Source organism: Nesoenas mayeri (genome assembly GCF_963082525.1).
Source record: "Nesoenas mayeri genome assembly, chromosome: 2".
NCBI classification, from domain to species: Eukaryota; Metazoa; Chordata; class Aves; order Columbiformes; family Columbidae; genus Nesoenas; species Nesoenas mayeri.
The window spans coordinates 78,583,608-78,598,769 of NC_137543.1; the positions used below are offsets into that span (position 1 = coordinate 78,583,608).

General features: G+C 36.8%; 1 protein-coding gene across 1 annotated transcript in view; it reads right to left on the bottom strand.

The window, feature by feature from the left end:
- The window catches only part of DNAH5 (dynein axonemal heavy chain 5), a gene marked incomplete at both ends in the record, with an annotated part of 126,683 nt that overhangs the window by 96,092 nt on the left and 15,429 nt on the right, over positions 1-15,162 (bottom strand). The window contains 8 exons of the mRNA XM_080338591.1: positions 499-705; positions 5,629-5,950; positions 6,655-6,740; positions 7,477-7,584; positions 10,213-10,428; positions 12,250-12,372; positions 13,101-13,208; positions 14,913-15,026. Of these exons, the coding sequence (XP_080194717.1) occupies positions 499-705; positions 5,629-5,950; positions 6,655-6,740; positions 7,477-7,584; positions 10,213-10,428; positions 12,250-12,372; positions 13,101-13,208; positions 14,913-15,026 (1,284 nt within the window). The remainder of the gene's footprint in view (positions 1-498; positions 706-5,628; positions 5,951-6,654; positions 6,741-7,476; positions 7,585-10,212; positions 10,429-12,249; positions 12,373-13,100; positions 13,209-14,912; positions 15,027-15,162) is intronic.

A 15,162-nucleotide genomic window follows, 5' to 3' on the forward strand; every position in this document is an offset into this window, starting at 1 on the left:
GTTTTAGCTTCCTTTTTAAAAACTATTCCACAGACATCTACGTAAAACACTGGTGCAGAAACTATGCTCCTGCTTGCTGTATGCTTTACATTTTTTAAAAGCATACCAGCTGTTCCTCCCTCCCAGCTATCTTCCAAAACAAAGTGTATATAATGTTGACTCCGTTATTGCTGAGAGGTAAATTGCTTATCATTTAGAAAGCAGGCAGAGTGAGACACCTTGTGAGCCTCCTTGCCTCCTCATCTCTTTCCCAAGCTCTGCAGAGCTTCCCTAAACCTGTCCACCTTTGAAGTGACTTCACAGAAAATACAAAGCAAACAAATCCTTTTTAAAAGTGCCTCAATACAGTCATAAAGATAAAAAATAGATTTGCAAATGTTTTCCTAATGTGCAGTAGCTGGTCTTCATTTTTTCTCTTCCATATATATAGAACTTTGACATCTTAATGTACATTACACATAAATAAAATAAATAAAATAAATAATAAAATAAACCCACTTGCAAATTGTTAACAATCTTCTTATACCAATCTCTCTTTTGTTGAATAACACTTGCAAATGGTGGTATTTCAAGGCACATGTGAGTCATGCAATCTGTTTCTCTGATTAAGGTTAATATTTGAGGGTCAAAATTCACAAATAATTCTCCTGTTTCTGGAGCTTTTACCAAGAGGGATGACTGAAGTCCTCTTTTAGTTAATTCAATCTGCAGGAAACAAAGTCATCATTCCTGATCAGACAAGCCAGTACAATTAAATACTTTGTTTTGGACATAAGTATCACTTTGGCAGATACTAGAATCAGGTATTGCTGACAATAAAGTTTAATATATTATGAGTCAACAACAAAACTTTATTAACACTGTATTTAAGTACCCAAAAGCTTAAAAATCAAATTAACTGTTCTTTATCCAACAGACAATTTTCTGTTGGTTCTTGGATATCATAAACTGCATTCCATAGTCCAACATAAAAAGTAGAGCCATGGACTTTCTTACTCCAATTCTCTTACATTTGAACTCTCATTTCCTTAAAACTTAATACACGTTCTGTAAAAAGCCTGCACACAACCTTCTTGATGAACTAAATTAGTCTTGGTTAACTTCTTAAGATATCTTTTGAATAAACTTATCCTTGCTCATCCTTTCACTTGTTTCACATTCCCTAATAGATAAATCACACTCCAATCTTAATGGAACTCCCAATTATATCCAATTTCTGCACAAATTTTTGAAAATACTAAGATTAATGTTTATTATAGGTTTGGGGTTTTTTAATTCTTAAAAGGGAAGCCTAATCACACTATTGGTTTAACAGCCTTATTTGAACACTAGAATAGCATTTGTTTCCCATGGAATTGGAAGGGAGAGCATTCATAAGACCACCACATATGGAAAATTTAGCTGATACGAGGAAGAAGTCATGCCTTAAGTAGGGAGGTACTTCCTACATGGAAAACTTTGCTGCTTTTCCTATTTTTCCATTTGTTCTTTTGCTGACATAGTTTTATTGTTCTTCATTCACTTCTCCAATTTCATATAACACATTATATTGAGATGGAGCTTGTTTTTAAGCAAGTTTCATAACCCATTGATTTCTTTCAGTGTACTTTTTCCTTTTTTCATGGAACACACACTGACAATTTGCACCCCCTTTCCTGTCCAAACTATAGTTGATTATACTGCTTCCTTCAGCTGTATCAGGTACTGTGATGACATTTTAGGCAGCATTTTTCAGTAAATTATCTAATCAAGTTTTGTCAGTGAAGTTGTCATGTTCTGCTCAACCAAAGTTGCCTTAAATAGGAGCTTATGTTTTTTCTGTAATGTCCACCAGTAAATCTTACTGCACTCTTCTTTGGCCTTCAGACTCACTATTCCCATTATCAATCTCTGCCTCTCACATTCATGTTTTTTCCATGCAATTTTCATTATTAAGGTAACAAATATTGGTGACAGAAATAAGAGATACCTTGAAGGCACAAATCATATGCTGCCATAGAATTACAGTAACTTTCATACTTCCCAGTATTTTATTATTTTAATATGTCTAAGTCAAACATCGTCTATAGTACAAAAATAATGGGTTTAAATCTTATTCTATTAAAAAAAAAAATAAAATAAAATAAATGGATAAACAAGGCGGTAACCATCCAGTAATGAACAGGCAAAAACGGTGGAAAAATATTCGGAAATATCAGAAAGCGCCACTAAGCTTAACTATTTCCATTGTATTGAAGAATAAAAAGTAGTAGGAGCTACAGCTGTATTTCTGTTACATTTGTATTCCCTACAGGCCACTTGCTCTCCTCTCCTTTTCCTCTTGTTCAGCAGTAAAGCAGGAGCTCCACCTTGTGTTCTATGGAGCTCATGTCCACATCCATCTGCACTCTTGTTGCCTCGAGAGAAAGGACTACTGAAAAAATAGTCAGGAGTTTTTTGCTGTATCTGTTAGACAAATGCATTGATGTTAAAGTGGATATACTTTTCGTATATTTTCAAGGCATGTGTACTTGTTTCAAAAACTTGAAATTCTCTTCGAATCCACCTCCCTTTGCTCCCACCTATTGAGTTTGGAGGAGTCTCAGGGGGCTTATATGGCTGCCAAGTGCAATTTTATGCTACTATAAGAGAAATCAGACTCTTAATTTTAACACCAATCAGAATCAGATCACTAGGACCTCACAAAAAAGGCACCAGTTCAGGGGAGACGCCTTGGATGTTACAGTCATTTTGTAACAGATGAAAAGAGAATGTATTTGACTGCTCCATCAAGGCATGGAACATGTCATAAAATCTAACCGCTAGATCGTCTAGCCAAAGAAGGCATATGTAGCCCAACAAGAAGCATACAACCTCCTTAGTCTTTATAGCTGAGACAGGGAATATATCTTAGAAGTGCCCAGACAAGGACATGGTAGCAGCAGCAAGTACAATTCAGTGAAAGCTATCATCAGTGTACTTGGAACAATGCAGGTATCCAGCACAGTACTGGAATCAAAACAGAAACCGAGTCCAAGACAGAAACACTGAACACATGCCAAAGGCTTCCTGAAGCATCACAGTTCCTCTTCCATAAAACATGAGGGATATACAAAACACATGAGCTCTCTGTGAAGAGCACATGAAATCAAAGATGGGCTTCTCAAGTTACCAGAATAAGCACTTGAAGTTAAAGAAAACAATGGAAATTTTCATTACTGCCCAGAAGGACCAGTTATACAGAGGTCAGTAGTGCCCAATTTAGATCTGACATACCTGAAACATAACCAATAATGAAAGAACAGTTGAGGTAATACTCTTCAGGTTCCTTGATTCCCAGCTGGCAGACAGCACCAGATTAATCACCAGTAACACATACCCAGCACCAGAATCATAGCAGTCTGAAGAGAGCATATTATACAACGTCTAATATTGTAGCCACTTCTCCCATTTTAGTACACCAAACTGACACAAATGCTCCCACTTACAGTATCAAACAATCAAACCTTACGATCCTCTAAACCTTCATAGCAAATGCAAGAGTGAAAGGGAAAGGGTGAGGAAATCTTTGTATATTCCAATTAGACAAGAGACAGTAGGCACATCTGGTCTCAGGTCTAATATAAGACTAGCTTTGAGATGACTTATGTTTATCAGCACTAGAAATTTTAACATTGTACAATAGTTGGGGCTGAGCTCCAAGAACAAGAGGCAAATGCACTGCTAATTGTACCACCATCCTCAAAACAGTCATCTGGTGATTCTTATCCTTCTTTTTGAGATCTGAGAGGTTGAGGCAAATTTTTCTACAACATGCTGTTTGACAAGGCAACAAAGAAAACAGAGGTGGAAAATATGTCAACAGGACAGTAGAAAATCACAGAGATTTTTAGGGCTATAAAGTAGTCCCCACAGAAGCCATCTGATAATATGAAGGCAGTCAGAGGTTCTGTGTACAAAACCCAAAATGGCAAAATCAGTCACATGAGATTTAGAAATTAAGATAAACCGTGCTTTCTGAAGAAAATCTCTGGAGGAGCAGTTGAGGGAACTGGGGCTGTTCAGCCTGGAGAAAAGGAGGCTGAGGGGAGACCTTATCACTGTCTACAGCTACCTGAATGGAGGTTATAGCATGGAGGGTGTGGGCCTCTTCTCCCAAGTAGCAAGTGATATGACAAAAGGAAATGGCCTCAAGGTGTGTTAGAGGAGGTTTAGATTGGATATTAGGAAACAATTCTTCACAGAAATGTTTGTCAGGCATTGGAACAGGCTGCCGAGGGAAGTGGTGGAGTCACCACCCCTGGAGGTGTTTATAAGGCATTTAGACGAGGTTCTTAGGGACATGGTTTAGTGCCAGAGTTAGGTTAGCTTATGGTTGGACTCAGTGATCCTGAGGGTCTCTTCCAATTGAAATGATTCTATGAACATTCAGACTACAAAGTGTTCTGCCTTACCAAATGGTTGATAGGAAATGAAATTACTCTGTACTGGGTCTGGCTGGGATGGAATTAATTTTCTTCATAGTAGTTTGTACAGTGCTGTTTCAGATGTGTAATCAAAACAATGCTGATAACATACTAATGTTTTAGGTGTCACTGAAGGGTGCTTGTACAGCATCTGTTTCTCACTCTGCTTCCTGCAGTGAATAGACTGGGGAGCAGGGGAATGGATGCATGAGAGGTTAGGAGGGGACAAAACCAGGCAGATGTCCCCAAACAACCAAAGGGATACTCCATGCTATATAACGTCATGCTCAGCAATAAAAAGAGAGAGGCAGGGGTTGAAGGGGTTAGCCATCTTTTGTTTTGGGACTGGCTGGACATTGGTCTACCCATGGGAGGTGGCGAGTCATTGACTTTGCAATACTTAGTTTTCTTTGTCCACTTCTTCTTCACTTACTAAACAACTTCTTATCTCAACCCACATTTTTTTTTCTTTTACTTTTCCTCTCCTCTTCCTTATCTCACTAGGTGGGAAGTCAGTGATGGGGCAGGGAGTGAGTGAGCATCAGGGTTAATCCATAACAAGATCAAAACACATTTGTGCAGAGTATGTTATTAATTCTACAGGATGCTCTGTCTGCTGAGGGTGCATGCTTTATACATATGCATTCATTTGGAGTATACCCATGGATCATAACTCAAAAATCAAATCTGTATTGTCCAGACCAGAGGAAACCTCTGTGTCTGTTTTTACCTTAAGCTAGCCAACTGACAGAACTCCTTTCCCCACCATGATCTTCTAGCACTAGAGTCAGCAGGATATGGCAGAGAGAGAGGCAGGAAAGGCTACCATTGAATCTTTGTTATACATTTCCATAATAATTATTTCTTAGTTATAATGAAAATCTTTCAGTTGCTCCTAAATTCAGGTACAGGAAGTACAGCCACTGCTTATTAATAGAAACACTTTATCAGGAAGTATCTTTTCTTATTCCACTCCTCACTTAAGAGACATCCTAAGTCAATAGCTCAGCATACTTGCATACTGCTACTAGCCAGAGATTCCATCACACTGCTGTAACCAATGTTTTGTTGAGGGCTGAAACAACAGGAATCCAGTCTGGTCTGTAAAGCTATTACTCTACCAACAACAAAAATCCACCACATTTTTTTAAAGAAATATCCAAATCAAAATCAGCCGTTTTACCTGCTGAAGCCATCCCCTGTGGTAGGTCACCTCAAACTCCATAAGAACTTTTGCTACTTTGTTGTAGTTGTGGATTATATGTTTTCCATCTGGTGTTTGCAGAACAGCTGGGTGCTGCTGGAAAGACTTCATGGGCTCCTGGATCTTGTAGAACAGGTGACGTGCCCACAAGATCTTACCAGCTATTGGAGGCAGATTACGAGCCAGTGGAGGGTCCTGCTTCTGCCTAGTGTAGAGCTTACAGACTGTTTCTATGTCATGACCATAGTTTTGAAGTATTTTCTGATACTCTTCATCAATGCCAAGATTAGGGATTTGTAATCTGCTTAGGGAAAAAAAAAAAAAAAAAAAAAAAAAAAGAAATCATTAAAAAAATTCCTTTAATACTTCTGAAATTCTTCTGATACTGTTGCTAGAAAATACAATTGTTCCAGATTCCCTTGCATTCTTTAGAAAATAACTACTTAAGCAGCAGTTTTCACTAAATCTTGAACAAATGCTGTCACAACCCGATTCTAAGCAACCAAGATTTAGACCAGATGATAAAAGTTTCCAAGTGAGCCTACATATTTTCTGTTTTGTCACTGTTTTCAAACACTGAGCTGAAATTACGTGCAGCAAACTGTAACCAGTCCACCACTAACAGTCTACTACATTAAACAGAATATTAGAAGAAAACTGATAAAATAAAGACTGAGGCTGTGAATTTATCAAGACAAATTTCACTGTTTCCTAATACAAGCATTTACTCTCTCCCAACTGTACTGTGTTAATAAATTAATGTCATTATTCAATGACAAAGCTAAGGCAAATATTCTAATAGCCATAAAGTGTTCCTGTACTTAGGCTAATTTTGAACGATCTTTTAACAGAGCTGAACAGTTGAGTGAGAGGAGGTTGAGTTGTTTTTCATTTGTTTGTATTTAAGGAGATGCCTCCTGATCTACTTTCCCAACTTCACACAATCCTCAAAGTGTTATTTCCATTTCCTGGCAGAATTCTAGCAATCTAAACAGGACATAGTACCTTTCAAATTTCTTCAACATACTCAGTGCTCTTTCAGTGTTCGGAATATTTTCAAATGTGATGCTCATGAAAATCCTTAATTGATCCTAAAGGAGAACAAAGAATTCTACAGCAAAGAACTACATAAGTCACAGATCTCAAATATACCAGGTATTATTTGTCAGAATTTATCATGCACTATACTATAACTTAATATGTTTATCTAAAACTAACCTCAGTAAGTATCAATTTTCCCTTTCTTCCTTCTCTCAAGAATTAAACAAAATACAACCAACTTGCAAGGCATTTTCTTTCCAAGCTCACTCTGTAGCTGTGCAACCAACAAAAGCTTTTCTATCCTTAAATGTTCCACCATGCTGAGAGCCCTCAGAGAATGCTTGCTTACCTCTTTGGCAGTCAAAGCAAGCCAAGCATTTTTTTCCTCTACAGATACCTTTTCCTTCCACCAACCTGTGATTTCAGAACTATGAGAAAACTAATCATCTGACTTATTTGCACTATGCTTCCATTCACCCAATGAAATAATCTATTTTTTTTTGTTATTATTGCTAGCATAACTTCCAAATCAAGCACATTAATGAAAAAAAAATCCTTTCATTGCAGGCCCCCAAGGCCCCTTCCGGCCTATTCCATGAAACTGATCTGAATGTTTGATAATAAATGCAAGCTTTAAAGAGAACATACATTAGAATGTTTTTTCATTTTCAGAGTAGAAACTTTGAGATTTGTATAACTTGTTTGGTGGTAATTCTGATAGAGGTATTTTTCTTTTCCTGAGGATTCATCTGTAAATTAAATTTTTATGTGAATCATAAAACGTACATGAAGTTCATTTATCTCTTTGCAAAACTCTTCATAGTCTTGGTCAAAATCAGTATTCCGTTGATCCAAGAAATTGTAAGGCCTTTTCTTCATGATGTCAACAATGCTCTAAACAGTTTCACAGAAAAAGAAAATTATTACCAAAAAAAAAAAAAAAAGTCTTATCAAAAAGACTTACCACACCAAAATATTTCGTAAAACAGTTTGTGCACATTCACATTTTACCCTTGCCTTTACTCACCAGTATTTGCTGAGCAACATAAGTAAACCACTTAGATGACATATTTGCAGGAAAAATGTTGGTGCAATGGCCACATGAATTTCATTTTTAGTATTTACTTCTGCTTTAAGTCAATTAGAGCTGACAAAGTCTTGCATTTCATTCAAGATATTTGTTACCCATTAAATATTCTCTCATGCAGAGGTTTATAATTTCTATTTAGGAGTCAATAAAGTTCAATATAGAAAAATATTTTCACATTAGCGCTTTCCACATCTTTAAATTAACTGATTCCATACACAGACTATTCAAAAGTCACAATAAGATGAAGCACATCACCAGCCCAACACTTAATATAGCTGCTGTCCACTGAAATGAAAGTATATCTTAAGCAGCATCTCCCCTGAGCTGTGTACACAGTTAAGGGACTTCAAATGATGAACTACTGTTCAACTTCCTAGTAGTTTACAACAGTGTAGCTGTGAAGCTCAACACATTTTCAGTACAGAAGATTTCCACCATTTTGTTATAAGTCAACTGAACTTCAGTTTTATTGCTTTGCTGGACAGAAAAATTCCAACTTTTTCTCTAAAAACAAGCAAATCCTACATAGCAACAAAGTGGTAAAGCCTGAAGAACTGCAGCATAACTTCCTGCTTTAAAATTTTTTCAAGTCATCTAACTATAGTCATGATTCATGTCAAGTATTTCAGTAGCTCAATACTACCCAGTACCTTCCATGTATTATTTTCTACCTCAGCATGTATAATTCCTGCTCACCCCAATCCCCCTGCAAATGAGATTAATTTCACAGTAATGAGGTCTCACACAAAGCTTCGATGGATAACGGGGTATATCTGTATAGAGTTTGCTGACTGCACCATAGCCTGGGCTAATGATCACAGGCAGCTTTTCAAATACAAATGCCCCAAATAAATGAGATGTCTGTGCTACAGTCTACCAAAACAGTATCTTGAAAGAAACTTGATTTGCTAAGAAGCCTGCTCGGACAGCTTTAGAGAGCAGCTCTCAGTGAAGGGAGTAAAATTTAGAGCAGCCCATACCAATCCTGCCCATGTAGAACAGATTTGGAACAAGCCACCCTTCTAGTTGTGTCCAAGTTTCTTCTCAGAATAACACAGAAGAGAACAAGGGAGAGAACTGGCTACTGTGAAGGATGCAGTCAAGGAATCAAAATCCTGGATTGCAACAGGGAGTGAATCAAACTAGAATGGACCATGGAATTCCTGCATTTTACCACATAGCTATTTTACTAAAACAAAGCGATTAACTTACTGCCATAACAATTGGGAAGGACAGAGTAAAGTAAATTAGAATGCAACATTTTTCTGTACTGCCATTGCATCACATGTGATCTCTAAAAGCAGTCTACAAACTCCAGATGTTGAATACTTCTGATTTATTTTAATATTTACAAGTGCCACAATTATAACACTGCACTAGAAGACACACATTAAGGTAAGTTAACTCAGGCTCAGGAAAAGCAGGGAAGACTCTACTTGCTAGAAAATAAATTCTCAGAAGAAAGGAAAAGGACATGAGTCAGCATATTTAAATTCTTAGAAGAGCTCCTTGCTATTTAAAGTCTCAGTCCTATTAAATTAAGGATTAGGAAAGAAGCCTTGAATAATAACACTAACACTCAAAGGGATTTCACTATTCCAAAAGAAGAAAACTCAACTTGGAGAGCATTCCAGAGCAAATCAGCTAGAGAAATTTCTCTCCCTCCCTCACCCCAAAGACAGCCATCTGTGAATTAACTCTTACTTCCCTCATAAGACACAAAGCTGTTGATTATGCTCTCGATCTAGAGTACAGTTTTTAAGTAAACCTAATAATCTGTTTTGCTTTAATAAAACTCATTATTCCATTAACAAAAGAAAGTGAATCTGAGAGTCTAAGGTGTTGGGGGGGTTGGCTTGCTTTGATTTTGTTTTTTTTAAATTACTTATTTCAAGAAATCAAAGTTATATATTTTTGTATTTATGTAGCACTGAAATAGAACTGGCTCTTGTTTCACTCCAAGTAACAAGGAAAATCTGACTGCAGCATCAACTACCAGGGCAACACAGCCAGCCTCACTGAAGGGCATTGATCAGGTATCCCTAGAATAATGGGCAGGAGATGAAGACAGCACTTGACAAATACTTTGCTAGCTATGAAAGTCAGAAATGTTGCACTTCTCACTTTTTCCCCTGAGCATAACATAAAACCACAGCTCCAATTATTCCTGTTACAAAGTGCCCCCCTTTTGTTGCTTTTTTTCAATCAATTTTGATTTTAACACACCTCATTCATGTACCCACCTGTCCCTTTTCATCTTGTCTGCTCACTTCCCCAGCAATCACATGTTCACATTGCTAACTATTACCCAGTAATTTTAGCACAAGTTAAAGAGTTGATTTTTCTCTTGATAAACATTTTCTAATTTGCATCATTATTTATTGTTTAAAGTTCAAGTCAGATTGTCGGGATATCAAAAATTTACTGTGTACCTCATATCTTGTGATCATTCCTTCCAGTCCCTCTATCTTAGACTCCTGTAGAACTGCGTAGGTTTTTATAGTATTGAAAACATCTATTATCTTTACCAGGCGTCGATGAAAGGTTTCAAACTTTCCAAAGATATACACCTCACTAAAATTAAACTGTCTTTCAGCTGGATTTTGTTCCAATTTCTCTTTTACCTTGTGAAAGCAATGTTGATACTCCTAAAAACAAAGAGGAATTTAAACAAAGAATGTCAAGCATATAATAAAAGGGACTGTCATCAGCTAGAACAAAATTTATGCAGGCAGGTATTATCTTAACTTGATAGCAAGTAGTTTTATCAATGATCACAAACACTACAAAGACAGTAACAGTCTCTGAAAACTAGACCAACAATACCATTACAGGATCATACATTTCATCAAATGAATGAACTGCACATGTATGTATTTGTACATTCCATCCTTAGCTAGAGCAAAATTCTGTTCCTTCCATTTTATAGCAGAGCTTGATGTGTTTACTGAATATCCAAGACGACAACCCCGATTTCGGTTTTCAGACACTGAAAATAATGATTGTGTGCTGAGTAGTTTTATCAAGTAATGGAGTTCCAAATTTTCCAAAATCACTTTCCAGATTAAAAACATTTCTGAAGTTAGAATGCTGCTCCATCGCAGCTTCCGGTTTTCATTCTGCTTTGCTAACTGGGCACAAACCTTAGTCCAAACATGTTTAAATAAAATTCTTCCCAAAGTCAGATTACATAGTCAACAGATTTGCCTGAAATGGTTACTTTTGAGAGTAGTTCTCTTTAAAATACAATGTTCATTGTTTTGTAGCACATATATGTCAAATAACCCCACTTAGAGATATTAATACAAAGGACCCAGATTTTCTCAAGTTGTTAGTGATTCAAGTTTTAAATTTTTATCTATTTAGTTCCAAAAGCTTTCAGAAAATCAAGAGACTCAAATAAAAACCTAACCTTCAACTTATTTTAATGCAGCAACTGAATAATTTGCTATATCTTTATAGAAATACACAAATTTACTGCTCATTGCTGATGGTAAGGTATATAAATTTATGTTAATTTATGGTAGTTTTGTTGTTTCAGAAGGTATCAGGATACAGTTCTAGTCTTCCAAACACATATAATTAACAAATCGAAAAGTAATAATGGAAAAAAACTAATATGAACCTTCCAATAACTACAGGGAGGTTATAAAGAAAACAGAGCTAGGCTCTTCATAGGTAATACATGGACAGAAGCCAAGAGGCAACGGGCATAGATTGAAACAGATGATGAACTGACTGGATGTAAGGATCAAATATTTCACCCTAAGGACAGTCAAGCAGTGAAACAGATTTCCCAGAAAGGCTATGCAGTCTCTCCATCCTTGGAGAACTTTAAGACAGTACTGGATAAAGGACTAGGCAACCAAGCTGCCCCTGTTTTGGCTTTGAGCAGAAGGTTGACCTAAATGTCTGCTGAGGACCCTTCTAAGCTGAATTATCCTATATTCCTATATTCTAGAGATGAGGAAAAAAAAAAAAAATCCCAAAACTGTCACGGAAATGTATGCAAAAAAAAAAAAAGCTATCTTCCCAACAAGTCTATGCAGTCTGAACAGCTGAATTCTTCTCAGTTGACTTAATTGCCCTTTCTGAAGGTATAGTTTGTCCACACATCTTTGGAACATATTCATCTCAGTAACTTCTGCTGTTTTCATTTGTATCGCACATTCCTCCTCATCACCCGAGAAGAAAGTTTCTAGAGAAACTCAGGCATGAAAATCCAAGTATTTCTCATATAAAAAGCATAGGTAAATTAGGCTAAGCATTAAATCCTGCTTCCAGAAGATCAACAGACACTGGACTAAATACCTTGTTAGTTCCAATACAAACACTCCAGTTCCAAAGGCTATTTTTCTGGTGCTTCATTTTCCTTCATTGCAACATTGTTTCCTCATATAAAGTTTTCCTAATCATGCCCTTCTGTATCTCATCTTATATTCTGTTTTCCTCATCATTTTCCCACCTACCTGTTTAAGTCTAATGGCTGCTTGTAGCTTTTCCATAACTCTCTCCTGAGGTTGATTCCAGATTGTGGCTGTATTGTTGTTTGTAATGTAGGCTTTACATGCTGTGATCATCTGATTGGTCACCTAAAAGCATTTTGAACCTCGTGAAAAAAACATTTCAAGGCAAAGCAGATTTTGCCATTCTTTCAGTCTCATCTCACACCTCTGACCAAATACCACTCCCCTAGACAGACTGTCCTCCTTGCAATATCCATCCTCCAGATCATTACACCACCAAAATGTTGTTGATTAACTATGATCACCCTAGACCTAAATACCTTATACTACCCTTGAAATTACTTTGAGGACTACAAAGCCATAAGTCCTTGACACTTCTGAAAGAAAAAGTAAAAACAAGGGCCCATGAGACAATAATAATTAAGGAACTGGTTGTCCTTCCAACCACATTTCCTTCTTTATGCAATCATAAGAAGGTTTAAGGGCTATATAAATTTAACATAATTGGTTCTACAAAAAACAGTTCACCACCATCAAAACTCATTGTGATAAAATGTTTCTTGATCTATTCACATCAGGGTTGAGATTAGCCTCGATCTTCAAGAAGTCTGAAAAAATTCTTAGAACTCCAAATTACAGACAGTAAACTAAGTTCTAATTTTGAAGTAGTTTTATCACTATTTCCAACTCTCTATACATTCCAAAAGCAGTATTAAATTGACCAAAATGCTGCCTCTTCAATTGCTTTGTCCTTTTGTGTTTTCTGTCTCTCATTTAAGCAACAGCACACAGAAAAAAAAAAAAAAAAAAAAAACACACACACTGAAAATTTCCTTTCACTCTGTAGCACTGACCTTTACAAACAAAGAGGATATCTTTTCAGACGTATTATAATACTGAGAGATACTCTGAATCATTTTAATTGCATTTATGAGTCCTGGAATAGCATCCACCATGGACACCTGGAAAGAAACAGAGTCTGAATTCTGCTCAGTACTCGTGTTACCAGACATTAGCTCAATACCTAATTAGAGAACCAAGGAGCATTACAAACATGGTTTTCCTAATGTTTCTGCCCTTGTTTCCCTGGGTGTCTTCTGCAGAGCTGCCTATTCTACTTCAGAATCCAAGCTCTAAAATTCAATTTTGGGGAAAAAATTTCTCCACAGTCTTAGCTGGAAGAATTCTTGTCAGTGAGTGAAATTTGATAGAGACAAAGGCCTCTTCAAAAGTACTGTTTGTTTTCACAAAGAGTATACTTGTACACTCTTTTGTTAAACCTGATGTTAGTGTGCATATAAAGAGAGCCAAAAAAATAGAGATAACATTCATGGCACTCATTGGAATAAAGGAACTACAATGAACAACTTTCCTATAGTACTGGCATTTAGATTGTAAACAAATAGAATCATAGAACTGTTTAAGTTGGAAACAACCTTTAAGATTGAGTCCAACCACAAACCAGCAGTCCTGTCCTCAGCTGATGAATGATCCAGATTGAAAGATTTTTTCAGACTGCTCCTCCTTGCATCTGAATTTCCAAAGTAATTAGTTCTATGCTACTGACAAATCGGTTCTCAATATTTTACAAGTAGACATCAGTAAGGGAAATGTTCACACTCCATTCCTTGACGGCTTCCACCCCAAGTGCTACATCCTCTCAAAACTAAACATCTGTGAAGCTGGTACCACTTCTTCCTTGGTAAAAGCCAGTACAGGGAGCACAAAGCTGATCACGTTCAACAGACCCTGCACAGTGCCAACAGCAAATGTGTTCACTTTAACTCTGTTTTGTAGGGGTATCATATTAACACATCATCAGAGAGACTCAAATATCAGATCAGGAAACACTGAAAGAACATACCCTTCTAACACCCTCCAGCAAATGCAAACAGAGCCATGCCATGGTTGCCCAGAGTGCTGCTTGGAAGTAATTTCACTTTGGGAGGAGTATGGAGGGAGAGAGAGAAAGCGGTAGCTAGGATGGTCAAAGCTCTGAGTCTTCATGGATACTCATCACATTTCTCAGACTAGCAAGACACATGTAATCAGTTGCAAAACCAGTTTTAATAAAAGCAACCATTTGCGACCTACTTTAGCAGATAATGGGACAGTGAAAATCCTTCCTCCTATACCATACCTCAGGTTGTCTGGTTGTGTTTACTACTTGTTATACTTGCATCATCCTGTTACTATGGTATGAGAAGGTGTTTTATGTTTGCACTTTAATATTTACACAACCATCTTTATGTTTTCCTAACCCCAAGAAGCTGAAAATTGCCTTATAAACATTAGGCTAAGCATGACCTGGCTGCCAACACAAAGTCTAGCTTTTGTTCTTGGCATAGCACCAGATTCACTTTCACCTTCTTATTTTCTTGGTTTGGTTTTTTTTTAATCTCAAAAATTTCACTTCTTCCCATAGCACAGAACTCAGTTCCATCATCAGACCAGAAGCTTCATAGTTACCACGGCAAGAAAATAATAAGTACTTTATTTTGTAGCCAGAAATTCCCACTAGGCTACTTTTAGCATAAGTGAACAAGCTCTCAAACTGGAGATGCATACCTAAAATGCTACCTATGTCATTTCCAAATTTCCTACAAAATACACTCATTTTAGTTGTCTGAAGAGGTTTATGTTAAGAATTTAAAAGTTTTGCTTACTGGATCACTATTGTATAACGGGTCAAAGTATTTTTCCAGAGAATATAAATACTTCACATTATCTTTAGCTTCATTTGCTGCACCTGTGATGCGAATATCCAGTGCTCGCCAGTTCTAAGAATAGAAAGTTGAAGAAAAATAAAACTACACACTTCAGAAAAACTGTTTTGAGATCAGTCTGTTTTGACATTAGACTTTAAATACATTTGAAAGCACGGATTTACTTCATAGTTACACTTGTTTACCCAAA